Here is a 26,415-nt window from a genome sequence, read left to right as displayed (position 1 = left end):
ACAAAGCAAGCCAAAGCCACTTACTGTAGATAGATGTCAAATATACAGGACCTAGTGACACACACAAACCCAAATGCAAAAGTACCCACTAGAGTAACTAGCCACTCTGACTAGGCAAAAGCACATTTTCAATTCAAATTAGGCAATTAATATCCAAAGCAAAAGAATGAGATTAAATACTTGTAATATTTTTTGGTATGGTGAAGACACTACAAAGGAATCTCATTTATTTTGCATACTGAATATATTGCTTGTACACCTTTTGTACAGGGAAAGCTGGCACAACTGCACTGAACACATAACAAAAAACCAGCTCTCGCCCTGCAATAAGAGTATTCACTATATGTAATTCAAAGTGCAGCATTCCATTATAATAACTTTATCACTTCAAAATGTTGGTTAATTAGTAAGTCCAGTTACCTCTTCTTTTGCCTTCTCATGTGATGCTCAAAATCTCCTCAAAACTCACAATCAGAGTATGCTGTCAACTGATGTTGTTTCTCTCTCTTTTCCCATTATAATTGCAAAAATCTAAAAATAAATTTAAAAATAAATTAAAAGAATTAAAAACAATCTGAGTATCACTTTTGCGTCTGCTTTGTCAGGATACAGGGGAGTTGCTGTTGCTTTCGAAATTGTGCTTAAATGAGCAAACAGTGGTTTAGTATAAAATTCAAAACATGGTGATGCATCATATGAATTTGGAATCGAATTAGGAGAAAGCAGATGTGCAAGAGAGCATGTCAATTCGCCCAGCAGTTTCCTTGTCACAGATTCATACAAAAAAGTGGGTTTGATGTTTCCTGTTCTCACACTTACCTAATTTTTGATATTTATTGTTAAAGAAACTAAAGCAGAAATACCACCATACCACCCACTTTCTAAGAATATTAATGGTCTTTCTCAAAAACCCATTCTTTGTTGAAACATTTCTACCTATAATTTTCTTTTTTTGCTCATGTTTTAAATTATTTTTACATTAAGGCACACTATAACAAAGTGTACTATAAACATAACAAACAAGAGTATTATTTGCTCTCTCATGTGCTCTCCCTGGCTTTCAGCAACAACTATAATATATTCCCCAGTTGTTTGTGAGAATGTGGAGCAAAGGACATCCACTTAAAATAAATTTACAGCACCAGCCCAGGACTGCACTCCCTACCCCCACAAGGATTAGATCAGATTCCAAGTCATTCCCAAAGCAGGTCATATATACCAAGCATTTTACTGTCTCTCAGAAATCTACTTCTCCGTTGACCCAGCAGCAGTAACACTGACATTACTTCATTTTGAGGAATCATTTGGAAGACTGCCATTATTTATTTATTTTTTGTGTTTGTTGTTCTGCAGTTTCTAGGTGGTTTATTAAGAGCTATGAATTCAGTATCTTCAAGGGTTGCCGTTGGACTAGTCAATATCAACCAAACGACAAACACAAACCTTTGACCATTCAGTATTTAAAAGCTTAAAAAGAAGAAGAAAAAATATAGTAACAAAAGGAAAGCCATGCCCTCAGTTTGCAGCTAAAGGGGAAACAGCTCTTTTGGCAAAGTAAATGACTCACCTATTTTCTTTTCAGTGCTTGTGTTTCATATTTCTATAATATATGTTTCTCCACAGGCTTCTGATTAATATTTATTTGAAGTACAGGCTTGTGTCGGCTACACTGGTTGCATACACACCATACACTTAAAGCACATTTAAAATAAGTTTCCCCTACCAAAGTATATTGGGAGCATTGGTTTGTTAAGGTGATGGGAATTATAGCTCTGTGAGGGGTAAACTACTGTCCCAAGCATTATTTTAGAGAAGACATGGTGCCGGGGGACGTGCTTTAAATGTATAGGTGTGTAAGCAGCCCCAGTCTCTTAGCTATACCTTTTCCAAACATTTCCTCTCTGTGTGGTATTTACTTTATATACTTATTTTGGTGACCCCAAAGGGATCGCCTTCTGTTCTTCTCCTACATAATGAAACAGATGTGTTGCCAGTTGTTATGAGAGCTTATTTGTATATGTTCTATTTTGAGCTCAAAATCTAAGCCACGAGGGACCAGAGATTACCTAAACTTTGCCTCAAGGAGCAATCTTTAAATGATTCCATAAAAGGAGGTACTTGGCTCCCAAAAATTCATTGCTTTAACATTTTCCCCCTTGTGTGTGTGTGTAAACACATTCACACACGTATATATATGTTGTGTGTGTCATATCTACACACAGATACACAGTTCTGAGGTTGCCACTGCCAAATTTAAAATAAGATTGGGAGATGTTTTCGTAAAGCAAAATTTGCCTTAGCTGACAAACATTTTTTAAAATAATATTTATTTTTGCATTAAAAATATTGCATTGTTTATATACTTGTACTCTCATAACAAATTCCCATCTCCCCCCTTTCCCCAATATGTTCCATGTGTACATGTCTGTTTCCAAAAAAGATAAGTAAAAGTGAAGGTCATGTGCTGGATTTTGGATAGTTGTGACTGTTGAGCATTCTTATCTATTCTGATCCGAACAAGTTGTTTCAGAGAGAGCCATGAGTTGCTAGTGTTCTCATTGTTATACTGTCTCTTCTGATGTACTAAATAAACCTGTATCACATTTCCTCAAAATAATCTCTGGCTCCCATGTTTTTTAGAGCTTTACTTTGCATTGGTATCTTTTCCATGCGGGAGCTATGCCATACTTAACAAACTTAATATGCACACCTTGCTATTTTATGATTAAGTAAGACCAGGAATGGACACACTTGGCCCTCCAGATGTTTTGGGACTACAGCTCCCATCATCCCTGACCACTGGACCTGTTAGCTAGGGAGGATGGGAGTTGTATTCTCAAATCATCTGGAGGGCCGAGTTTGCCTATGCCTGAGTAAGACCATAATTGCAGATGCTGCCTGTCAGATCTTAACAGTTATTCTGCAAAGGAGGGTTTTTGTTCGCCTAAGTCACAACCAAATTACACTGCCATCAGTGGTGCCATCAGGGCACCTTGGGGCTGGACCAAAGGAACCTCATACACAGCAGAGCTGGCTTGCCACATGTTGCAGTAGGTAAAATAATACACATACCACGTTAAGAGTGGGACCTGCTCCCCCCCCCATCAAGCCTGTTAAAACCACACTCTGAACTGCACCACTTCCTGACATCTTGGACGGACATAACAGTTTGCTTACCCAATGCCCTGGCAGAAATAACACTGTTCTAGTGGCCAGTTTGCTTGGGACTGAAGAAACAAGCGGGAAAGAACACTCAGATCCCATTTAATGACCAAAGGAACAAAAACCGCCAACTGTTAATCAAGCAAGAACCCCAGCACACGAAGATCAACCTTACCTGAGCTGGGTATCATGGTCAGCACTTTGTTATGGCCTTGAATAACTGACTTCACCTTCGCTTCTGTATCTTGTCTTTACTTTGTAAGCCTGGTGGCATATCCTGCTTTCCTCTTTTCTATTCATGTGAGCAGCTTTGGGTGATGATAGTTGTCTGAAAAGTAGTAAACAAATAAAATACAGGAATACTTCACATTTGCAGCACAGACACCAAGATAAATTTATAGGGACATATGCATGTAATTGCCTGGTTTAAGGCTATTTGGTGATTTTAAGTGCCTGCCAATTATTCAATGTTTATAGTTAACAATTAACTTATTTTGATTCTGTTGTAAAGTGAAGCACAGTTACTATTCATTCTGGTTGGCTAAAATGTCACAAGCCTTCTAATTTCCTATGGGCCATAATAAAACAAGTTCTTATGCATAGCACCTTTTGCATTTTCAAAATGCTTCAAATAATTATCTTGGTAATGCTGTAATCAGGGCTATTAAAAACACAAATCAGTGTTATTAGAAACAAAACCCAAGGAAACAGATAGCAAATTAACAAGAGAAACAGAGGGGAAAAAGAGAAACATCAAAATGTCAGGTCAAAGGCTGGAATAAGGATGTTTTCAGGTGGTGGTAAAATTTCATCAAGGAGTATGCTAAGTGGATCTTCTGGGGTGTGGAGTTTCAAAAATTAGGTGCCACAACTGAGAAAGTCCTCTTGCATGATCTTGCATGGAAATGGGATATGCATAAAGAGGACAGTACCTTAGTGGATGAATCTGCTGATATGAGAAGAGAAGAGGTGGACAGACAGATGGTAGATTGAGTTCTACAAGTAGATCTAGTATTATCTGCAATAGATTAGAAAGAATTGATTTCTAATTGTTCAGCAATGGCAAAAATGAAAAAAAGCTTATTTTTTACTTCTAAATTAGAAAATTCATAGCCTGGAGCCACTCAGTTATATCTGCAAGTTTTCCCTGTTTATACCACATGGGGTCCAGTAGACAGTTGGCTCCATCACCTCCTCAGCCACCATTTTGCACCTGGTTCTAGTTGGTGGACCTCAGAGATTAACTTGTTTTGATTATGTTGTAATCAAGAGTCAGTTAGTATTTGTGCTAGTTGGCTAAAACCTCACAAGTCTTCTAATATCCTATGGGCCATAATAAAATAAGTACTTATGCATAACACCTTTTACATTTTCAAAATGCTTAGAATGGTGGGGGGGGGGGACAAAACAAAACAAAACATGATTAGAATAATTATCTTAGCAATCAACACAAAAAAACCCGCAACCAGTGTTATTAAGAAGGCAAATCACAATAAAGTAAGGAACTAAGTAGAGCCAAAAGTCTGAAGTCTGCCCCCTTCTGCTTTAAGCTTCTCGCTCCCAACCTTAGGATTATTAAAGTGATAACCAGCACTTTGAACCATGCTCAGAAACTGACCATCAGGAAGTGCAACTGATATAAAAGAGAAGCCCCATTCTCCAGAAAGCTGGCATGAGTGAGATGCTGCATTATATACTAGCTGTAGCTTCCAGATGGTTTGCAGAAGCAACCTCATGTAAAGCATGCTACAGTAGTCTGTATAATGAAGACATGTCTGATCAAATACTAGGCCCATCTTCCTCCCAAACCTGGGCAGCTGGCACACCATCCACTGCTGAGCAAAATCACTCTTCAGCACAGCTACCATATGGGAACCTAGCAGCAAAGCCAAGTCCAGGCCTGGGGAAGCTCCTTAAATGCTCTCACTGTTCATGCAAAGGGTTACAGTTTAGTAAGCATTACTATCCCCACCTGGGAGAACTAAAGCACTGAGAGACAGTGACTGGCCTACAGCCACCTAGTGAGTTAGTTCCTGGCAAAGGAAAATTTCAAACCCAGAACTAACACTAGGGTTGGGTTGCATGTCTTTGTGTAAGGAGAGTGCGGGTGGGGGGGAGTGTTGGCGTTTTTGAGGTTTTGCACGTAGCATTTGGGTAGATATCTAATAATTTATTTGGATCTAATCACACACTTTGATAAAACATTCTGCAGCGATAAATACAGACATTGTTGACAATAATACACACCCACATATTCTAAAAATAAACCAAAAATTTCCCCTCCTCCCTATTTCCTTTGTCTGTTTTCTTCTAAACTGCTGGAACTGTTCATTCATTTTTTTAATGCCTTTTTAATCTCTGAGGTCTAGTTACTCTAGAGCACTGATCTTCAACTGATGGGTCAGGACCTCAAACTTGGTTGCAAGCCAAATTTAAGTGGGTCACACCAGAGAGGCATAACCATCCTTCTTCTTTAACAGGATTTTGTTTTAAAGGGGAAAGATGGTTAAGTAGAAAGAACAGGAGCGGCTGGAGAGAGACAAGGAAAAAGTGAGAGGGAAGAGGAAAAAACAGAGACATAAGGCAGAAAACAGGATTGCATATAACTGGCTGAGGTTAGCAGATGAAGACTGCAATCTGAAGGAGCCTGGAGACCATGCTCAGGAAAGGTTTAAAGAGTTGCGTCTGTTAGTCTGCAGAAGAGTTGGTTAAGAGATGATACAATAGGCATTTTCAAACATTTGAAGGGGTGTCAGATGATGGAGCAAATTTGTCTTCTGTTGCTCCAGAGACAGGACACAAACCAATGGGTTTAAAATTACAAGAAAATGATTTGGAATACTGTAAACTTAAGAAATTCTTGGCAATCTAAGCTGCTTGATGGTGGAACAGACTGCCTGTGGGGCCCCTCCAGATACCCTTTTTGTTATGAATTCATGATTGTGCTCATGGCAGAGTTGGTGTGCTATATGTGATCCTGCTTTCATCTGTTGGAACCTGCAAATTTTTTGGGACTGACATACTGCTTCGCTTCCATTCAATGTATGCCCTGGACCTTCTTGCTTAAATCCTGTAACTTTCCAACCACAAATGTTCCAGTTTATTTTTGTCCCAATTTTGTTGTGCTATAGTGTAAGAGTGCACTGCAATTTGTGAAGGATATTGACAAGTTGGAACATGTACAGAGGAGGACGACCAAGATGATCAAGGGTTTGGAAACCAAGCCTTATGAGGAACAGTTGAGGGAATTGGGTATGTTTAGCCTGGAAAAGAGGGGACTGAGAGGATATATGATAGCCATCTTCAAATATCTAAAGGGCTGTCACATGAAAGATGGAGCAAGCTTGTTTTCTCCAGCTCTGGAGGGTAGGACTCAAACCAATGGATTTAAGTTAAAAGAAAGGAGATCCCGACTAAACACCAGAAATAACTTACTGACAGTAAGAGCTGTTTGACAGTGGAACGGACTCCCTCAGGAGGTTGTGGACTCTCCTTCCATGGAGGTTTTTAAGCAGAGGTTGCATGGCCATTGTCATGGATGTTTTAGTTGAGATTCCTGCAATACAGGGGGTTGGACTAGATGACCCTAGGGGTCCCTTCCAACTCTACAATTCTGTGAATCTATCATTCTATCAGGGATACTGTAACAGTGGATTTCCTGCCTTGGCAAGGGATTGAATTAGATAACCAACTCTGTGATTCTATTATTGATCTTTAGGGTTTAATTATCAGAAGCAGACTAAATTACAACAGAATAAGTAAGCCTCATACAAAGTTGCTTGTTCAGTATATCCTTTTCAACTAATACTTCTCTTGCTGGCAAATTTTGGTTAGCTTTCTTCAGAATTGCATGAAAATATATAGCATTGTGCAGGGTACAAACAGCACTGATAAAATTCCTATCAGCATGGGATGGATCAAAAACTACTACCATGTGAAAAAAAATGCCAGAGAGAAAGACACACAATCTCAAGTGACTAGAGTTTCTCAATCCAAAGCTGGCAAGTCTGAATTGCTATCTCCAGTCCATGAGAAAGACACCATCAGATGATTTATGAGGGTGGTATTTACCACTAACATATGTGAAATACATTAGGCTACTATTCTAACAGGTGGAAGGTAAAAGGCTGCATGTGGTTAAGTGGGTGCTTGTATTTAGGAACATCATCCCAGTGCCAAGGCACGTCTCCCAGACTGTGTTTTGTTTGCCGTCATCCATCGATAAAGTTTGATAGTCAGGAGGCATAAGCAAGTGGGGGAAGAGAGTATTACAGACTATGTCATTCTATGCTTTGAAAAGTAAAAACAGTGTGCTGAAAGTGAGACAGCAAATATGCAAGGGGGTAAATTTATGCCCTTCAGAAGCACTCATGAGAACTGAATTCAATGTTAAAGTCAGCAGAAGGCATGTGAAAACATGCACTTAGGCTGCGCCATCTGTATAACTGGCTTATATACAGCTGAGGAACAGTAGCTTATGATTCTTTCAGTATTTCTATGATCAACAACCAAATACTAACCCTTTTTACTTAGAAGTAAAAGTCTTAATTCCGTGCAAGCAAATTGCATCGAAAACTGTATGGGTGATCCACTTGAACACCATGGTTTCATGTGAAACAAATCATTCCACGAGTTGCTCATAGCAGCAGGTGGCAAAGAAATATCCCTTATAAGTTATGGGACACTTGGATTGTTTTTTTTAAAAAAACCTTTGCTATAAAGAAGTGTGGAATTAGTGCGGCAAAGCCCATGCCACATTTCACAATCTGTCCATGTCAGCATTCCACTCAAATTTTCCATGCAGAAGCTTAGAAAACAAAAGCTTCTCAGCTAGCTAAAACCAATTTTTTAGGCTGCAATTCTATACACATTTGCCAAGGAGTAAGCCCAGTGAGGACTTTCTTCTGAGTAGACACAAACAGCATTGCACTTATCATGCTCAGTTGTAACCATGGTTATCTATGCAATGCATAACAAGTGTGAAAAGAGTGTGTCCTCAAACTGCATTAGGGATGGGTAACCTTTGGAACTCCAGATGTTGTTGGATTCCAACTCCCATCAGCCCAAGCAAGCTAGATGACAAAAGATTTTTTATCCACATCCTTAGATAAATGATTTCCAAATCTGTTCATTTAAAGCAGGGAAGGGGGACCTATGGCTCTCTATATATCCCATATTCTCTGCAGGCTAGAGCTGACAGAAGTTGAAGTCTAACAGCATCCAGAGAGTCAAAGCTTCCTCACTCTCCCGATGTACAGAGTAAAACAAAATTTCCTGAAATACAATAAAAGTCTTTCCTGTGATCATAGCACAAAGTGAAGATCAACACACCCATCCCTGCCCTGGCCAGACCCAACTAGTTATTATGAACTTTCCAAAACCAAGGTAATCCTTTGAAGAGTCTGCAGTAAGGTACAATGTCTTATGTCCTATTGTGATTTCTACAAGCAACCAAAAATACCCGTAAGATGGTGAATTGTGATGATCATTTATATATTTATATGCCTTCAGGGGTGCCAACTTGAATAAAATATGGGGGGCAGGTAAACCCCACCCTGCATAATTGATCATAAAATGTGGCACACACTCACCACTTGAATGGCAATGCCCATCAACTTTAGGATGGGGCCTCCAATATTTTACTGGGGGTGGAAGGGACCCTGGCCCCTAGGAGCCGGCTCCTGTGTATGCCACCAGTGTGTCAGCTACTTTACAGAGTGCAAGAGGGCAGACTCCTGCCTCAAGGAGCTTGCAGTCTAAAGTTCAACACAAAGGAAGCAAAACAGGAAGAAGAGCAAAGTGGAACAGGGGTAAATACAAAAGCAATGTATGGTTGTTTAAGGGCCAATCCACACTTGCCAGCAAAATCCTGACTTCCATTGCTCATTGGGTCCATTAAGGGTATACATCAACAGCAAAGGCAGCCATTTTAAATTCAAAGAACTGCTATCCTACCAGTACCTTATTCCAGCTGTAGAATTATATAAGTACTTCAGTGGTGCCCAGCCAGGTGTCCTCTCCAGTAACAAAGTCAGGAGTACATGCAGATTTGAAATATGGTAATATAGCCCTGTGCAAAACAGTAACTTCTCTGACCAAAACTTCAATCTGCAATCCTGTGCACACTTACTTTGAAGTAAATCCTATTTCACTCAGCGGTTCTTTATTTTGAAAAACTATGAATAATATTGGCCTACAGGTTGCACACCCTAGTCTTCAAAAAGTCAACATTTTCTTGTATACGAACAATAGAACAGGTTAAATAAACTGAGATCTATCACTATGGCTGCAGTACTATGTACACTTGCTTCTGAGTAAAGATGCATATAATTAGGATGCATATAATCACCTCTTTCTGACTCAAAGAATGAATCTCTCTATAAAGCAGTTAGCACAAGAATCTGTGTATGTTATCTAGCCTATCTTGGAGGACTCCTGTTAGCAGCTGGCAGAAGTCGACACCAACTCTGTTCTGCAATTAAAATAAACTCCCTAGGACTCTCTCAGTAGACCATACAAAAGCCTACGGTGCATGTATAGTGCCATATCAGCCTTAGTGGAAAGACCAGAACAAAGAACCATAGCAATTCCCACTGATAAATCTAGAAGCACAGCTGAATAATGAACTCTTCCCCCAACTCCCACCCCAAGTGTCTAACATTTCCTCCAAAATCCCCACTTCCCCTGTCTTTCCCCAATGCTTCAGCAGTGGTACCCCTATCCCCATTAAGTTCTCTAATTCTTCCCAAATGCAGTGAGCTCTTATTTAATGCCACAGCTGTTGGAGAGGAAATCACAAATAGCAGAAGGTGGATTAGTTGATAATGTACCAGTTCTTCCTCAGCAAATGCTGACACCTGTGTTTCACATGCTGCCTTTTCTGGCCTTCCCTCCTCGTCTACCAATGAAGTATGCATATAGTATGTTTGGTGCTTGATTTATATCATTGGATTTATTGTCTATATGAATGTCTAAAGAAAACTAGAATTTGTTCCAACAACTGCTCCCTTTCTAGCTCTCTTCCCTAAAGCTAGCATCTTTGTTACGTATTTACAAGGGTACATAAGTTATAACTACAGACTAATCGTATTTTTAATAGAGTAAAGCCAAGAACTGCAGACATCAGAGGTAGTAAGCAGTGGTATCAGCAATTATGATACAATTTTTTTTTAGTCTCTAGAATTGTTGGCTTTCAGGTAACGTGTTTTCCGTGGCTTGGGACTATGCCGTTTAGCCAATGTTAATCTTCTCAGTGTAGACCCGTTAAAATAAATGGGCACGTATAACTTAAGCACATTAATTTTAATAGGTCTACTCTGAGTATTACTTAGTTGGCTACAACCCTATCGCACAAAACATGACATATTCTTGCATTACATTTGAGTTATGTTGCTTATTTCTTTAAGAAGGGATATTAAGAAAGACAGACAGAGATGCTGTTAATACCAAGGAATCCCACTCAGTATTTACACATTTGCTTGGCACTAGTGTTAAATATGTGATAAACGGAATGTCAATTGTTTCAAGCTGATTTTTATTATTTATTTCCATTATTTATATTTCACCATACTTGGTCACAAAGTGGTTTATATAATCAATAAAACAATCGATCACTCAAAATAATACAGTATTTAAAGCAAACAAAAACCACAGGTCAAAATGTAAGCTCTATAGTCACCCACTATCTGCATTTATCCAGAAACAACTGGAAACGTTTTTGTTCACTCAAGTTTTCCCAGCTGAAAGAACAGGTCTGTGCCATAGGTGTTTATTTAGTATTGTTTTTAAATTTATTTGCTGATATGTAACTGGTGGGTTATTGTTGTTTTTTGCATTTTGTAAATAGCCTTGTGACATAGGTGTGGAAAGCAATACCACAAATTATGCAAACTACAACTTACTTAAAATACCTGCTGAAATAGAAATATCTTTGTCAAGTATCTGAACTTTAAAAGGAAGGGGGGCCTGACTGATCTCAGCCAGGAGGTGGTTCCACACAACATTTTTAAAATAAATAAAAAGACGTGGGTGGGGTAGGGTGAGCTGAGATTCATCTGTGCCAAAGCCCACAGTGGCGAACTGGGCTTTTATGGGTTCAAATGATCTAATCCTTGCTTTAAAAATGAACTCTCCACCATAGGCATATGAGTTTTGCAAGTTAGCTATAGCCAAAATAAGAATGCCATTAAAAGTCTAAGATTTTAGAATTGCAATTTAAATTGAAATAATATGTAAGAATTTTAAAAACAAAATTAACCATATTGTTTCACAAGTGTAGCGGAGAAGACACACTCTTTCCGGGCCCATTTTACTTTTCTGAGCTTCTGATATGACAACCAAGTTCATGACCTTTTGAAAAATTATATCCAGAACTGTTAATTCTGTTAATTCCCAACAACTTACTGAGAGCTGATATTGATAAAAAGAGTTAAGATGTAGAAACATGTTGGAATATATATTTAAAATACTTAATGTGTTTGTGGACCATAACAAATTAAGCAACACATTTGGACATGTCTCTTGCAATAAGCTTAACATTTTCTTCTACAAAAAAATTGCTACCTCATTTCCTGATGTTAGGACTTCTTTTATCCTTTTACTTTCGTGTCATGTGTAGACTTGAAGTTTTGTTACTCTTTTTCTACCTTGAAACGGAGGAGAAATAATTGTTTACAAATGCAGACTCACACAGTAGGAATAAAGCAAGCATTCATCTTTCAGTTTCACAATCTTTACAAAATGATTTTTCCAGTATGATTTCTGCTACACTGCATCTGAGAACTGTTTAACATATAGGCAGAAACAGCAGTGAGCAATTGCTCTTCCCCTTGTAAAACTGTCACAAAATTAGTGTAGCCATGTACTCTTTGAAGGGTGTCATGTCCAAGTCTAGTTTAAAGATACAGTATGAAAGAACCCAAAGGGAAAGAAGGGGCACTGAGGTTGCCCATCAACAGTCAGCATACTTTAGTAGTCTCACAGGTCGTATTATGTTCTAGGTATTGTATTTCCATTCAAATTGTACTGTAGTAATTATTTCTAATATTGCATCTATACCTATAAATTAGCACGTGCAAATTTTAAGCATGTATTTGTTCTCTTTTTGGGTAATGCATAAAATACTACAAAACAAATACATGCAGTGCAGGTAAACCCATGTGTGCTATACATGCATATGACGATACACATATTGTTGATGTCTGGCTGTCTCAAGAGACAATGGAGTGCGCCTCTGGGAGTGAAGCCAAACCACTGGAGAATCACAGCGCCTACTGTGGCTGCAGAGATGAGTAACTTGTAACTACTACCTCTCACGTTGTTTTTGCTGCATTAGCAGCACCAAAGTGACCTCTCTGGGGCGCAAGCCTGGGTAGGGTGTATGAAGGTTCTGGGCTGCCAGGATGACTTCGTTAATGTGGTCCAAAGGAAAGGAAAGCAATACATTTGGAACCAGCTTGGCTGCAGGAGTTGCCAGAAGGAGGGCATACAAGGCACCATCCAACTGTCTTAGGGACTGCACTCTGGATTTGTGTAGGGTTTATTCCTTAGCCTTTATTCCTCCCAAATATGTCCCACAAGGCAGCGGGTACAGATTTTTTCCTTGGGATTTAATCCCAAAGCCTTTTTCACAAATGAGTATACCACAAGACAGTGGAGGCTTAGGATCAGTTTTTTCCACTTACACATAAACGTGAAATAAATATTAGTTCCCCAAAATTAAATCCATTTACTAAAATGTTAATAGAATACTGTACTCTCAAAAAGTATTTTTAATAATTTGGTGCCACCAAGTGGTAAATAACTACATTCCAGCTTGAAGACAGTGCTGTAAAAAAAGGTACGAACTAGGAGGAAAACACTTTTCATTTTTGTTTTTACAGCTGCAGTTTTGAGGCAATGAAGCAATTATTTCCTGCTGTTGGACTTTTCCTTTTATGCTTTCTTAATGTTCATGCCATGTGTAGACTTGGTTAGGGTGACATTCATGAAGAACAATCTATAAACTGTTTCTCAAACTGAACGCAAAATCTGCAAATCAAATTTAAAGGTTTGTCTAGCTGTATGAAAACATTAGTCAAGCTGATCTCATTGATTCACCACTTCAGATATTAACTGAAACATGAAAAAAGATGGAAACCCCTTAAAATATAGTCTGCCCAGAGACTCAGATCTGTAAAAATGTTTAAAGTTCTTAAATTTTCTCAAGCAGGCTTTTCCTCCATCTGTGCAGAAACTCCCTTTCTTGAGACATTCCCACCCAAATGCTTGCTAAAGTAAATGAACTGTACCTAAGCCCTTTGAAGAGCAGACCCAGTAAATTCAGTGGACCCAAGTGAGTCATGACCATTATTTTCAATGGCTTGTATCCCATTCTAGTCCTACTCAGAGCAGCTCTGAGTTAATTGAAGTTCTGAGAAAGGAATTTCCGACTAAACATCAGGAAGAACTTTCTGCTGTTCCACTAGGGAGTAGAATCCCTCGGAAGGTGGTGGACGCTCCTTCCTTGGAGGTTTTTAAGCAGAGGTTGGATGGCCATCGGTCACGGATGCTTTAGTTGCGATTCCTCCATTGCAGGGGGTTGGGCTAGATGACCCTTAGGGTCCCTTCTGACTCTACGACTTCGGTTCATCTGTTTCAATAGGATTACTCTTGAGAAGGACTTACTGGAGACGACCCAATGTGCTTACTCTGAGCAGGGCTGAACACAGAACACAACCCCAAGGCAGGTTTCAGGCTTGAAACCTATCCTTTAAACGACACTCTCCTTAAGGAGCAAAACAAGGGCATACTTCAGAGTAAACTGGGCTGTGCTGTATCAGGTTTAAGCAGCTTTGGCCTACTAAAATCCACTCCTGCCAGGCACCTGTTTGTTTGAGGGTAGGATTTTCCTCCCAAGTTTAGCAAGGCAGTAATAGAGGTGGGGGGGGCAAAAGGGGCAGAGTATATTTCGAAGTGGGCGAATTGTGACCCACATGTCAAGATCTCTGAAATAAAAAGTACACATTATGACAGGAACCCAGCAATTGGGGTGGGGAACGCTCCTTTTTTGGGGGGGGGGGAGCCTTGCCCTCCATGACGAGAATTTTTTTTAAGGGGCTGTCGGGGTATTGTAATAAATATTTTTTTAAAAAAACGCACAACCCGCCATTTTCTCGGTCGTATTGGGAGCAGGGCGGCCCGTCGGCCACCAGCTGGGGCTGCTGAGCGAGCTCTCCCCTCAGAAAATCCCTTCCCGCCTTTTCGGAAGGAGGCGGCCCCTAATTCCTCCCCACGGGGAGTTTTTTTTGTGGGGGGGGTGTGGAGGAGACCGAGCTATGGCCGACGAAGAGCGGGCTGAACACGGCGGCGGCAGCCGGGGAGGAAAGCTCAGCCTCAAGCGCAAGAGGCGGCAGCCGCACCAGCAGCAGGAGGAAGAAGAAGAGGCGGAAGGCCGCCCCTCGGCCATTCCTCGCCGAGCACCGTGAGTCCGGGTTAGGATTCCTTCAGACGCACAGCACGAGGGTGGGGAGTCTGCGTGCGAATGCGCAGGCGCCCGCCGCGAGGCCTAGGAACGCGCCGGGGGGGGGGGGTACGCGCGCGCGCAGGTGGATGAGTGTGGAATGATTGCTCCATGAGTGTGCGCGCGAGAGAGATGCATATGCTTCAACTTAACTGGGATGAGGCGAGTTGCAACAAGGCATGACCAGTGGTGGATTTACCCTATAGCTAAACAAGCTATAGTTTAGGGTGCTCTCCCCCTCTCTTGGAGGCCCCCCAAAAAATTAAAGGAAAAACACTGGATGTACATTTCCAAAATACAAGCTAAAAAACAAAATAAAACGTACATACAGCAACAGTGTTTTGTGCTGTGTAGGCTCCTATGATGTAAGTAATGGGCCCCGCTTGCTCCCTAAAATATCACAGGTTTGCTCATTTCTATATATACAGGGTGTGACGCGGGTGACGATCAGAAGGTTGGCGGTTTGAATCCCCACGACCGGGTGAGCTCCCGTTGCTCGGTCCCTGCTCCTACCAACCTAGCAGTTTGAAAGCACATCAAAGTGCAAGTAGATAAATAGGTACTGCTGTGGCGGGAAGGTAAATGGCGTTTCCGTGCGCTGCTCTAGTTTGCCAGAAGCGGCTTAGTCATGCTGGCCACATGAACCGGAAGCCGGCTCCCTCGGCCGATAAAGCGAGATAAGCCCCGTAACCCCAGAGTCGGCCACGACTGGACCTAACGGTCAGGGGTCCCTTTACCTTTGCCTTTAAACAAGCTGTATCTTAGGGTGCTCCCCCTCTCTTGGAGGCCCCCCAAAAATTAAAGGAAAAACAACAACACTGGATGTACATTTCCAAAATATAAGCTAAAAAAACAAAAAATAAAACCTACATACAGCAAAAGTGTTTTGTGCTGTGTAGGCGCCTATGATGTAAGTAACGGCCCCCCCTTGCTCCCTAAAATATCACAGGTTTGCTCATTTCTATATACGTATAGGGTGCCTACGTTCTGCACAGACTGGTTGTAACAATTACTTTGATAAAATACGTATTTTGTTATGTGCAAATGGCTTTAGATACCTATTAGGTCCATAAATTACCCTATAGCTTACAGTATATCCAATACAAAAACAGCGACAATTTGTTGTTGACATAGGGCAGCTGGACATATAAAGGGCCCCATTACCTTCAGTAGCTTAGGGCCTCATCAAACCTAAATCCTTCCCTGCATGAGCCCATTGAATATAAGATTTAAAAGATCATTCAATAGAACAAAATAGGTTAAGCCAATAAACGTGTTACAGCAGTAAAGGCACAAAAAACCCTCTCCTTTTAAGATTTGTATTATGGGAGTGTTTAGATGATTGAGCGTCAAGAGGAATTAGATGTGCGTTAAAGGGGGGGGCAAAGCCTCAGGGTTTTGTTGAGGATGATGAGGGCTGTTCTAATATAACTTCTATATTATATTAATATTAATACACGACCTATTAAAAATCCTCAGAACAGTTTTGTTTTGCTGTCAACGCAGACCAGTTAATGGAACATTGTAATAAATGCTCGAAACTTACCTAAGAATTGGTCGTGTTCAAGGGGTGTGTAGGTGAACAAGAATCTGAGAGGTCTTCGTGTAGGAGAGGCAATGAGTGTGCATCAAGTGTATATGTTAAGTGCCTCAGGTTTTTATGATTAGGATTAAGTAGAGCAAGACTAGTCATCACTAGAGGCTAATTAATTTGATATTATTATTTACAATTGTAAGTTAAATAACATAAGCCACATGTTTAGGCTTTGGTTATGTTGCATAGTACTACAGCAGTTGCCTATATCTGTGTCCTGTTTCATTTTTAGACCAAAGGACCCAATGTTTGCAAATAGTGGCCACTTAGAGGTTTTTTTGGAAGAGTTTACTGTTACAAGTGTGGAATTTTTCAATCTGGAGCACCTTAAAAGGGAGCCTTCTGTTTGTCTTTCGTACTGGTTTCAGGGTGCAGTCACCACGATTGCCTCGCAGATGTAGGATTCTCAACAATTCCACTCCAAGCTTGCAAGTGGTTTGAGCTGCACCAGGTTGGTTCTGACAAGAGAAATGATGCTATGCATGAGTTTTATGTTTTGTAGTACATTTTCCAGCAGCTCTTGCTGGTTTGAAGAGCAAGGCTTAAGTGGTGCTGAAATCGCGTGGATGACATTACTCACGTCTGTGGAGCCACATCTGCATCGCTTGAGTTTAGAAAAAGTAGTCAACCTTCCCAAGTTTCTTACAAAGGTAAAACGTGTTTTGAATTATTGACCAATAAGATACTATCTCAAGATTAAAAACAAGTCCTCATCTTCATTCACTTTAAAGGGAGAGTAACATGCAATGGAAAAATAATTGGAAAATAAGGCTGAAGGTAATGGATTTGATATTAGAGAAGCTCCCCACTGCCCTAATTTGCTTTTTATAATGCCTTCAAGAATGTGATACAATGGAAGGAACCCTCTCAGTTGATGCTGGCTGTGATACACTGAGCCTGTCAGAGTCATCAGTAAAACCTGCCAGAAAGCCAAACTTCTTGCATTTAGCCTTGAACTTTAGGAGGATAAAGTTGGACAAGAGGCTGTACTTCATACGTCATCATTTTATTTGTACCCCGCTTTTTTTTCTCCAGGAGGAAGCCCAAATTGGCTGACGCTAACAGAAATGACAATAATAGGAGGGGAAATGCAAACAATATGAAACACGGATTGACAATTCAGTTAATCAGTACAAAATCCACAAAATGTATAGCAGTGGGATAATAAAATAACTCTGGGCCACCAACTCATACTCCCAGTCTAGCAACAAATATATAAAATCATTTTGATTACTGTTTATTAAATTTATTTGTCACTTTCTTACCAAGGTAACTCAAAGTGCCTTACAATATATAAACAAACACACACATTATAACCGGCATAAAACAAAGACATATCTAAAAGGCAATTCTATTTTTAGAAAGCTGGATTCCCTAAGTGGGTAATCACCACTGAAAAGGCCTGTTGTTGTGTTGACACCCACTGGACCTCTCATGGAGGCAGCACATGAAACAAGGCCATATATGACAAATTGCAGGATCTGCTTCATATGGAGAGAGGCGGTTGGCATCTCAAGCCACATTTGGATGTAATAAAAAGCAGCTGCAACCATAGCAGTAATAGCACAGCATAAAAAGGTCACCATATCCCACAACTGCCCATGCCGAAATCCTGCATATTTGTATTAAGTTTTAATGGGCATTGTGTAATAATATATTTGATGTGGGAAGTTTTCTGTTTGGTCCTATGAAACTTGGTTTCACTGCTGCTTAGGGCCTTAACGGTGTGAGGAAGGGTTGGTGTTAGAATTTTTAGTATGGAAGAGTATAGAAGGTATGCCTATTCTTATTGTTGAGTGCAGGTTTTGGGAGCGAGACTGAATTGTGGCAACAGCATGGGTTTAGAAGGACCACTGGAATGGGAGTTGGGTTTCGTTATTACAAAGTAAGTACCACCCCCATTCCTGCCGCAGCGCCCCATGTCAAACTTGCAGAAGAGGCAACATACACTCCTATTATGCCAAACTGACATGCCTCTGGCAGTGGTTTTGGCTTTAAAGTCTTGGAACATGGTCACAAGACACTGATGACACACTTAACTGGTTTTGGGAGGATGCGTAGGCATGTGCACAAGAGTTGAATCCATCTAAGTGTTACTCGGAGTCGATCCATTGAAATTAATAGGCCCAAGTTAATCACGTCCATTAGTTTCCATGCCTGTCAACCAAGAGGAGATACTTGACAGAACTAAAGGCTGTTTCCACCATGGAGCCACTAGAGAATGAAAGAAAAGCAAAACAGTCTTGTGGAACTGTAAAGACTTAAATTTATTACGGCATAAGCTTTCGTTGATCAGAATCCACCTTGGATGCATGACAACATGCACACACACACATACACATTGTGGGTAAGGCAGAATGGTGAGGACTAAAGTCAGAGGCAAGCGAAATGCAAAAGGGACAGTGGTAATTATGCAAAGGCACAATAGTTACAGTGACACTTAAACAAGGCTGTGTTGGTGATAACACAAACATCCTGCCGTTGGTAAGCTGGATAAACTCATGAAGTGTGGTTAAAAATTTTCTGTATTCGAACCGTAAGTGATAGATCATATCTTGGGAGCTCTTTCAAACTGTATTTTCCACATTCAAACCCAGCACTGGTTATGGTATCTTACTGGCTTTCCTCTTTTATATATTCTTCTGAAATCTACAGAGTTAGCAAAACTTTAATTTGTCTGTGTTCCAGAGCTCACAAACTACAAATCCTCAGCCAGCCCCAGAAACATTTGACATTGGAATGAAACAGTTTCAGTGGACTCCATTTCCACGTTACCACACAAATAATTCAAGAAGTAAAAAACCTGAAAATCAAGCTCTTAGTTTGATAGAAAGAGGAAATAATGCAGATGGGAGATTCAGTGTTATTTCTCCTGTTCCCAAGCAAAACCCCATTCCAGCCGGTAAATATACTGCTGAGGAAACAACAACTGGACACAACAATCATCTTTCCCCTAAGCTGGAAGGTAGAGAAATGATTGAAATGTGCCTGCACTCAACCCAGCAGAATTCACCAGGACATTCATCAACAGCTGCACAGAGCCAGCCAAGAGTATTTGTGTTTGAAAAGCTTTGGAAAGGGGCTACAACACAGAGTGAAGGAAAAAGCAGAAAGGAAAATAAAATACTATCAAATGATGATAAGCAAAGTACTTTGCTGTGCCAGCATAACAATGCCACATCAGTGTTACCTGTGCAGGAATCTCCTGCTCTTTGTTTGAGTGTCGGCAACCAAGAAAAAACGGAGGACCACATGGAGGAAATCTTAGCTCTCAGCCAGTGTCCCATGTGTCAGATCCACTTTACTGGAAAGTAAGTATTGGTTATGTTACTCAAATTCATTTTTCAGTTCGTCATGACATCCACAGCACACACACATGGAAGTGACCACATCCAGTGTTTCTCAAATTTGGGGTCTCCAGGTGTTGTTGGATTGCAACTCCCATCGTCCCTAGCTAGCTAGCAAGACCAGTGGTGAGGGATGATGGGAACTGCAGTTCAACAACAGCTGGAGACCCCAAGTTTGAGAAACACTGCCACATCCAATAGGAAGAAATTGGGGCACAAAGCAATGGGAAGACAGAAAAGGGTGTTGGCTGCTCTTGCCAAATGGAGGATGGAAGGTAGAAATTGTTAGTAAACGGCACATGGAAGATTTTCCCCTAACAAACGCAAAATAGAAACACTATTTTTTTGTATTGGGAGACTTTAATACATTTTTAATACCCTCATTTGCATGGCATTTTTTCCTCATTTCAACACAAAATTGAGATGTACTACTTCCCATGTAACACCTCCCGGGCGTTAAGATCTACAGGGGAGGGATGGCTGATGATTCTGCTGCAGAGTGTGAGAGGGTCTTCAGTGGTGGTCTCCAGGTTGTGGAAGGCCCTTCCACCCCTCCAAGGTGCATTTTGGCAACAGACCAGTGTTTGAAACTCCCATTGTTCTAGGCGCATTTTGCGACAGGGAATTTCATTAGCATGAGCAGTTTCTGATCTCGGGCCCAGTACTGCACCTAAGATTTCAGATTAAAACTGCAATGTGGAAGGAAAGGAGGACCTTTTTCTGCCTTCTCACTTCCAGCTACTTTCTGAAGATTGGAGACAAGACCTCTGAAGAATATTAGGGGTGGGGCAGAGGCAGGAATAGACCATGTGAAAAATGAACATAATATATTAGCTGCAGTTCATCCATTTTCAGCTTTGTATTCTCATTATAAAAAAGTGTGCCTAGACATTCCGTTGTTGCGCCCATGACCTAGGTTTAAGGTGCCATTTAGCTCCTAGCTTTAATATCTCCGTTTCTAACACTGCAACATATCAAGATACACCTTTTTGCACATGCCTTCGGGATGGGATGAAGGATGAGTTCAGAGCATAGCTGTCAACTTTTCCCTTTTTTAAGGGAAATTCCCTAATTCCGAATAGGATTCCTTGCAAAAGGGAAAAGTTGACAGCTATGGTTCAGAGTATCAGGCCCTCTGCAGTGTTTCTTACTGACGATATTTTTACCTGCGTGATACAGCCGAATTGACATTCAGTGTTATCTAACCTGCCTTGAGATCGCATGGGGAAGGGAAGGCCATAAATGCATATACTAAAATCTGCAAGTCTGATAATTCTGTTTTCCAATTTCAGGTGGTCAAAACTGGACATTGATGGTCATCTTGCTAAATGTTTGTCTGAAAGTGACGTAGATGTAATTTGGTAACAAAGAAGATAGCAGAGAGCAGCCAGTGGTTCTTAGTAGTCAATAAATTTGCAGCAATTTACCACAGATCAAAAAAACTAAAGAAGGAGGTGCTCAAGTGCCATGTCATATTTCATTATGTATATCCTGCTATCGGGTCAGTATTGTAAATGTCTGTGGGAACCTCAGTGAAGTCTGGATGCACATGACTTATTTTTCTAGTAAAAGCACTACTGAAGTGTATGTTCTCTATGGCACATATTATGAACCATGACTGTACAGAGTTTAAAATCTAATAACAAATTATCTGCTTCAGGGTGCTTAGGGGATGAGGTTTGTTGAAAATTAAATAGTCATCCAGCCACAAAGTTTTCAATAAAAAGATAGCTAGCAGTTTTCCTCCGCTGCAATTTCTGTGTGTTTATTCAGATTGCTCACTAATGCTTTTGTACGATGTACTTCATTAAGATACTCAGTCAATTTACTGTATAGCTTCACAAATACCTTAGCAAATTCAGCACAAGTTCACCAAGACCTGGTACCTGATACAAACTGAACCTGTTATTACCTTTACAACAAGAATAATGCTGATCTTATCAGTAACAGGCCAGTAAGAAGTATTTTAACATTAAGTAACAGAGCCTAAAATAGAAGATCTGTTTTTGTCATGGTTTCCTTCAAAACAATAAATTCAGTATAGCATACAAAGGTATAAAATGCTGAAGTCCTGTTGGCACATGGAACATGTGGCAAAGCAAATTATATGGGAAATGTCTGCTTAGTGAAACAATTAGTCTAAACCTTTTCATTAAAGTCTTTAATAGATGTGCAAGAATATAAATGATCTTAGCTGTTTACGGGTTAGTATACCATCTTTTGCACAAATAAAACTGGCCAAAGATCTCAACTAGTTAATTATACAAAACTACAAGAACATATTTACTGTTTTACAATCATTAAATTAGCTAGAGTGTTTTCATTTACATTTCATTTACATACTAAGACAATTATATCATTACCAGATCCATTTGCAATATATTAGGATTTTTTTTAAACCACACATTTAATTACATCCTTCATTTGTTCTTTAATTTATAAAACAAGTACTTTATATAAAAAATTTCCCCTTCATCATGAACAGAACATTAGTCATACACTTGCACACAAGCAACTGACTTGTAACCAGCAACTTATTTGGCAACACAGCAACATTGTAAATTGCCTTCAATTGTAAATAAATCAAGGATTTGTTTTTGTCTTGAGCAAGTGTGTGTACTTGCCCTACTCTAATGTTCTGATATCACAGAAGTTCAGGGCAAAGAACCCTTCATGTTTTGCCTAGCCCCCTTAGCCCCAGAACCAGACAGCATCCGTAGGTCACATCACCATGCAAAACCAGCTGCTCAGTTGTAAATCCAAGATACAGAGACACAAAACATTCAGGGAACACTGAGAATCCAAGATACAGAGACACAGACCAGTCAGGGTTCACCAAGGAGAAGAAGAAGAAAAATGGCATTCAAATCTTTTGCATGATTCAATTAAAAAGAAATCAAGACTCTCTCTTAGCTAGGTGACTTGGTTATCTAAACCCCAAGCATTTGAGGAAAGTACATCTAACTGAATTACTTAGTGCTGGTTAGAACATATGTTGCTTAATACAAAAAAGATAGTTCAGAGAGCAACTTTCAACAACTCTGGATGGGACTAATAAAGTTGAATTATCACAGATGTGCGTTAATTCAGTGGTCAGGGTAAGGGACATACAAAATATAGTCTTAACTGATGGTTCTTTGAAAGATTTTTCAATACCATGATTTGGCAGTCTTATCCTAGCACCTCATGGACTTGAATGCAACTGAGATGTCATGTTCAGCACCTAATGTAATGCTGTACCCTGAGAAACCTATACAATAAAAGTAATGTGAAAACGGTTGCAAGTTGTCTTGCATTTTATACCGAATTGGGTGAGATATCATGGCACACAGGGTTTCTCTCCTTCCTGAAGAATTTTCTTCCTCAGAACTGCAAGCTACTCAATGGAGTTACAACGAAAATCTACTAAAAAAGAAAAAAGAAATACGGTGTCTTGTTATCTCCCATAGAGACCAATAATTCTGAATGGTTTTAGATAGCAACGTGCCCTTGTTTGTCATCAAACAAATGGACACGTTTTTATTCCCAAAGCTGACAGACAATTAACCTGATGCAACATCCTCCATTTTCAAAAGAGGAAATATGGACATATTTTATATTATAGTCATACAATATTTATACATCTGTTCATTTTCTCCATCACTATATTACTGCTTTGAGTGTTGTGTTTACCAAACATCCTCCTGTAGAGCTTAGTGACAAGATGCTGAACATTTCAAAGCAGATAGTTTTAAATAGGAGGTGTGCTTTATCAGAAAAAAATGCAATATGTTGATGGATATCCTATAATTTATTTCTTTAAAACTTTAAGGCTATGATCTATTACACTTCCATTGTTCCTTTTGAATATTGCATTGATAAAAATATTATTCAAAAATCTAGTATACAACACAAGACATTGTAGGCACTGCTCAAGTATTTTCAGAAATCCACCATGTGCAAATTTAAATTTTCTAATGAGATTTTGGTAAATTTTGTTTTCTCCCACATTAAACATAATCTAGATATTTCAATTGATAAATTCTAATTTGGAATTGTTATTGCTGAGATCCAAGTCCCGTCTAAAAGTTCTATGAAGATATAAGTTAATGTTAGATAGCAGCTGTTAGTTGTTATGTTCCATGTGTAAAATACTACTTTTTTCTTTAACCAGAACTTACCAGGGTTTATCAAGTGTACCAAATACGGAATATTTTTATGCAGTTTATCCATTTAGGCACTTAATACTGTACCCAAACTTGTTTTAATTGCTAATAAAACACAACTCCTTTTATTCCACATTATATATATATATGTAATACATATATATATATATAAAACAGACATTTAAGATAGGTACCACTTGTGAAAAAAGGCATCTAAAGTAAGCTTCAACACCACTAACAATTTTATTCTTCAGGATGTTACACTGTTCTAGTAGCTCATTGCATGAAAATGTCCATCAGAAGCGTGCAGCTTTGAAAGTGGTTTGGAATCTCTCTTCCAAGGATGCAAACAACTATTGATCCTTGATGAAGCAGGCACGAAATGCAGATTTCTTTGTGAAGCCAGCTCTGTCAGTGCCCCAAACTTCTTTTTTTCCAAAAAAAATAGAGGAAGACACCTACCAAAATCATGTTTTTTTGATTTTTCAGCAGCAATTATCATCATTGGTCTCCACTCAAAACCTTACAGTTTACCCCAGCCTTGCATGCATATACTGTTGTTAAGGATTAAATGTCAAAGTTCATTCACATTATTTGTCCTCTGTGTCGATGCCATTCTCTCATACTGTTTCCTCAGTTTGCAGCAACAATGGATTAATATATTCAAATCCTTCGAACTCCGACTGGTCTATTCTTTTTATTACATCTCTGAAAATGGAACACACACACATACACAATTATCTATTGTTTGCAACCATTTTGGTGTTTTGTAAGACACACAATTCTACCTCTAAATGGTCATCAGTGCAGCCACACAGATGGGATCTGCACTTGTGCAGAGGCATTACAGAAGTCTCTAGAACTTCTGTAGCAGGGGGAACTGGTGCTTATCCTTCCTAGAAAAGGACATACCATAAAACTGTAGAGTTGGAAGGGACCCCAAGGGTCATCTAATCCAACCCCCTGCAAGGCATAAAGCAATAGGACAAGCACCATCCCACTTAGTTTCTTCTAACCTAGGGGTGGGCTCATCCTTGGCCCTCCAGATACTAAAATTCCCACCATCCCCGACTATTGGCTATACTGTCAGCCAGCTGAGTCAGTTAGTTCAATTTATTGTGTTTAGCGAGCAGCCACGACTACAAACACAAAAATATTAATAACAAGGATACTGCTAATAATAGTGGTTTACATTTCTAGTCCCCAACCTTTACAGGATAAATGATCTCCCATTCCCCCTTAAGTTTTATTACATGAATTTGTAAAGCCTTGGCAAGAAATTTGGATGTTCTAAAAGGATATATACCTCTCTACATCAGACAACAAGAAACAGGTCTTTGCAAGAGACGTCCTTCCCTTCTGCGATCTTAACAATGGACATTGGCCATACTGTCTGGGGCTGACAGGAGTTGGGAGGTCAACACCTGAAGCGGCACAGGTTTGCCACTCCGATTCTAACCACTGCCAGATGAAAGAGGTATTAGCAATGGAGGAAGGTTGCGTAACTGCATAGATGACATCTTACACTCGGCTCTGGAATCTGCCTCCTTTGCAGAGTATTTAGATATCACCAAAGGCATTTTCACCTCTCAGTGGTAAAAAAAAGCCACGAGAAGGGTTTGGCAGCATGACACTGAAGCCCCAGAATATGTGGTGGCACCGGAGTGGGGTGGGGTGGGGGGATACAGTTCATTGCAAGAGCATGCAACTCTAGAAAGCAAATGGCAGAAGTTGCTGACCCAGATCAAAACACCATTTCCAAATCTGCTGCCAAAGTCTTTGATTTCAGTTTTGAGGCGCCAAACAGAGTGTATGGGGAGCTTCCATTCACAAAAGTGGCTGTACTTGATGATTGGCTACTACACTACAGACACACAGCTGTCCAAATTGTAACTTTCTGCTAAACATTTACAGACCAACAGGAGTAACCTGGGACTTGAGGCCAAAGGAAAGGAAAATAACAGAAGAAACAGATCTAACTAAAAGACTGAAGTGAGCACTTCAGTGTGGAGTGTTTTACAAAGCTACTGTGATAGTTAGAAGAGCAAGTGGAAAGGCACACATGCTACACCTTTCACTATGAGCATCTCCCCTTGCACGGACGGAGGTGTGAGCATTAGTTTACTGACTAAATCTCTGCAAATCTGCCAAGTTGTTCTGTGCAGGTACAAATCTCATCAGTGTGGAGATACCTCAGACTGGAATCTCAACAGCTTGAAGTGCATGCCTTTGTGACAAAGGAATACTGCCTGCTTTGTTTTCTAGCTCCTGCTCCTCATGTGACATCAGATGTTCCTCAAGAGGATCTCAAGGGGTTGCAGCAGGAGGGAGGAAAAACCCTAATACACTTACAATCCTTTGGATCCTGATCCCTAGCAAAGAATAACCATATAAGGGCAGCCTAAAGACATAGAAACGTACATTTTTCATTCCCAATGTTAGAAAAGCAGGGAAGTGATGCAAGATGTGGAAATTATATGCTACTTTCTACATAGTGAACATTTGCTTAAAATTTTTTAATGGAAGTGTATATGGCTGCCAAAACAGAAGTCTCTTTCCCTTGGTCCCATGCCCTGTTGTCTCTCCTACACTATCACCTTGGTTTCTTAGTTTTAAACTGCCTGTGAATGCAACAAAAGCTCTCTATCACTCTTTTATTTTGATGAG

At 39.9% G+C, this 26,415-nt stretch overlaps 2 protein-coding genes and 1 long non-coding RNA gene across 8 annotated transcripts in view; 1 reads left to right on the top strand and 2 right to left on the bottom strand.

Annotated features, from left to right (window-relative positions):
• Positions 1 to 416: 416 nt before the first annotated feature.
• LOC310769572 lies at positions 417 to 14,425 on the bottom strand. Its single transcript, XR_014551690.1, has 5 exons — positions 14,305 to 14,425; positions 11,725 to 11,803; positions 4,095 to 4,180; positions 3,338 to 3,490; positions 417 to 531 (listed from the first exon to the last, which is right to left on the bottom strand). It is a non-coding gene; the product is annotated as an uncharacterized lncRNA (long non-coding RNA).
• A 52-nt stretch (positions 14,426 to 14,477) lies between these two features.
• On the top strand, positions 14,478 to 22,882 carry FAAP20 (FA core complex associated protein 20; the record flags this gene model as incomplete). Of its 2 annotated transcripts, XM_083628927.1 has the most annotated exons (4): positions 14,478 to 14,623; positions 16,759 to 16,906; positions 18,945 to 19,567; positions 20,896 to 22,882. In XM_083628927.1, the coding sequence occupies 4 exons, from the start codon at positions 14,478 to 14,480 to the stop codon at positions 20,966 to 20,968; spliced, it is 990 nt and encodes a 329-aa protein (XP_083485053.1). In that variant the 3' UTR covers positions 20,969 to 22,882. The 2 variants fall into 2 exon arrangements, with proteins under 2 accessions (XP_083485053.1, XP_083485054.1); XM_083628928.1 differs by lacking the exons at positions 16,759 to 16,906; positions 18,945 to 19,567; positions 20,896 to 22,882 and adding an exon at positions 16,489 to 16,752.
• The window catches only part of PRKCZ (protein kinase C zeta), a 94,982-nt gene continuing 87,066 nt past the window's right edge, over positions 18,500 to 26,415 (bottom strand). For all 5 annotated transcript variants that reach the window (XM_083628698.1, XM_083628697.1, XM_083628695.1 and 2 more), the window contains one exon: positions 18,500 to 24,456. In XM_083628698.1, the coding sequence (XP_083484824.1) occupies positions 24,369 to 24,456 (88 nt within the window). In that variant the 3' untranslated portion in view covers positions 18,500 to 24,368. The remainder of the gene's footprint in view (positions 24,457 to 26,415) is intronic.

This window comes from Podarcis filfolensis (genome assembly GCF_964270895.1).
Source record: "Podarcis filfolensis genome assembly, chromosome: 8".
Lineage (NCBI taxonomy): Eukaryota > Metazoa > Chordata > Lepidosauria > Squamata > Lacertidae > Podarcis > Podarcis filfolensis.
The sequence above is the reverse complement of the archived record's forward strand: the minus strand, read 5'-3'. Positions and strand labels throughout refer to the sequence as shown.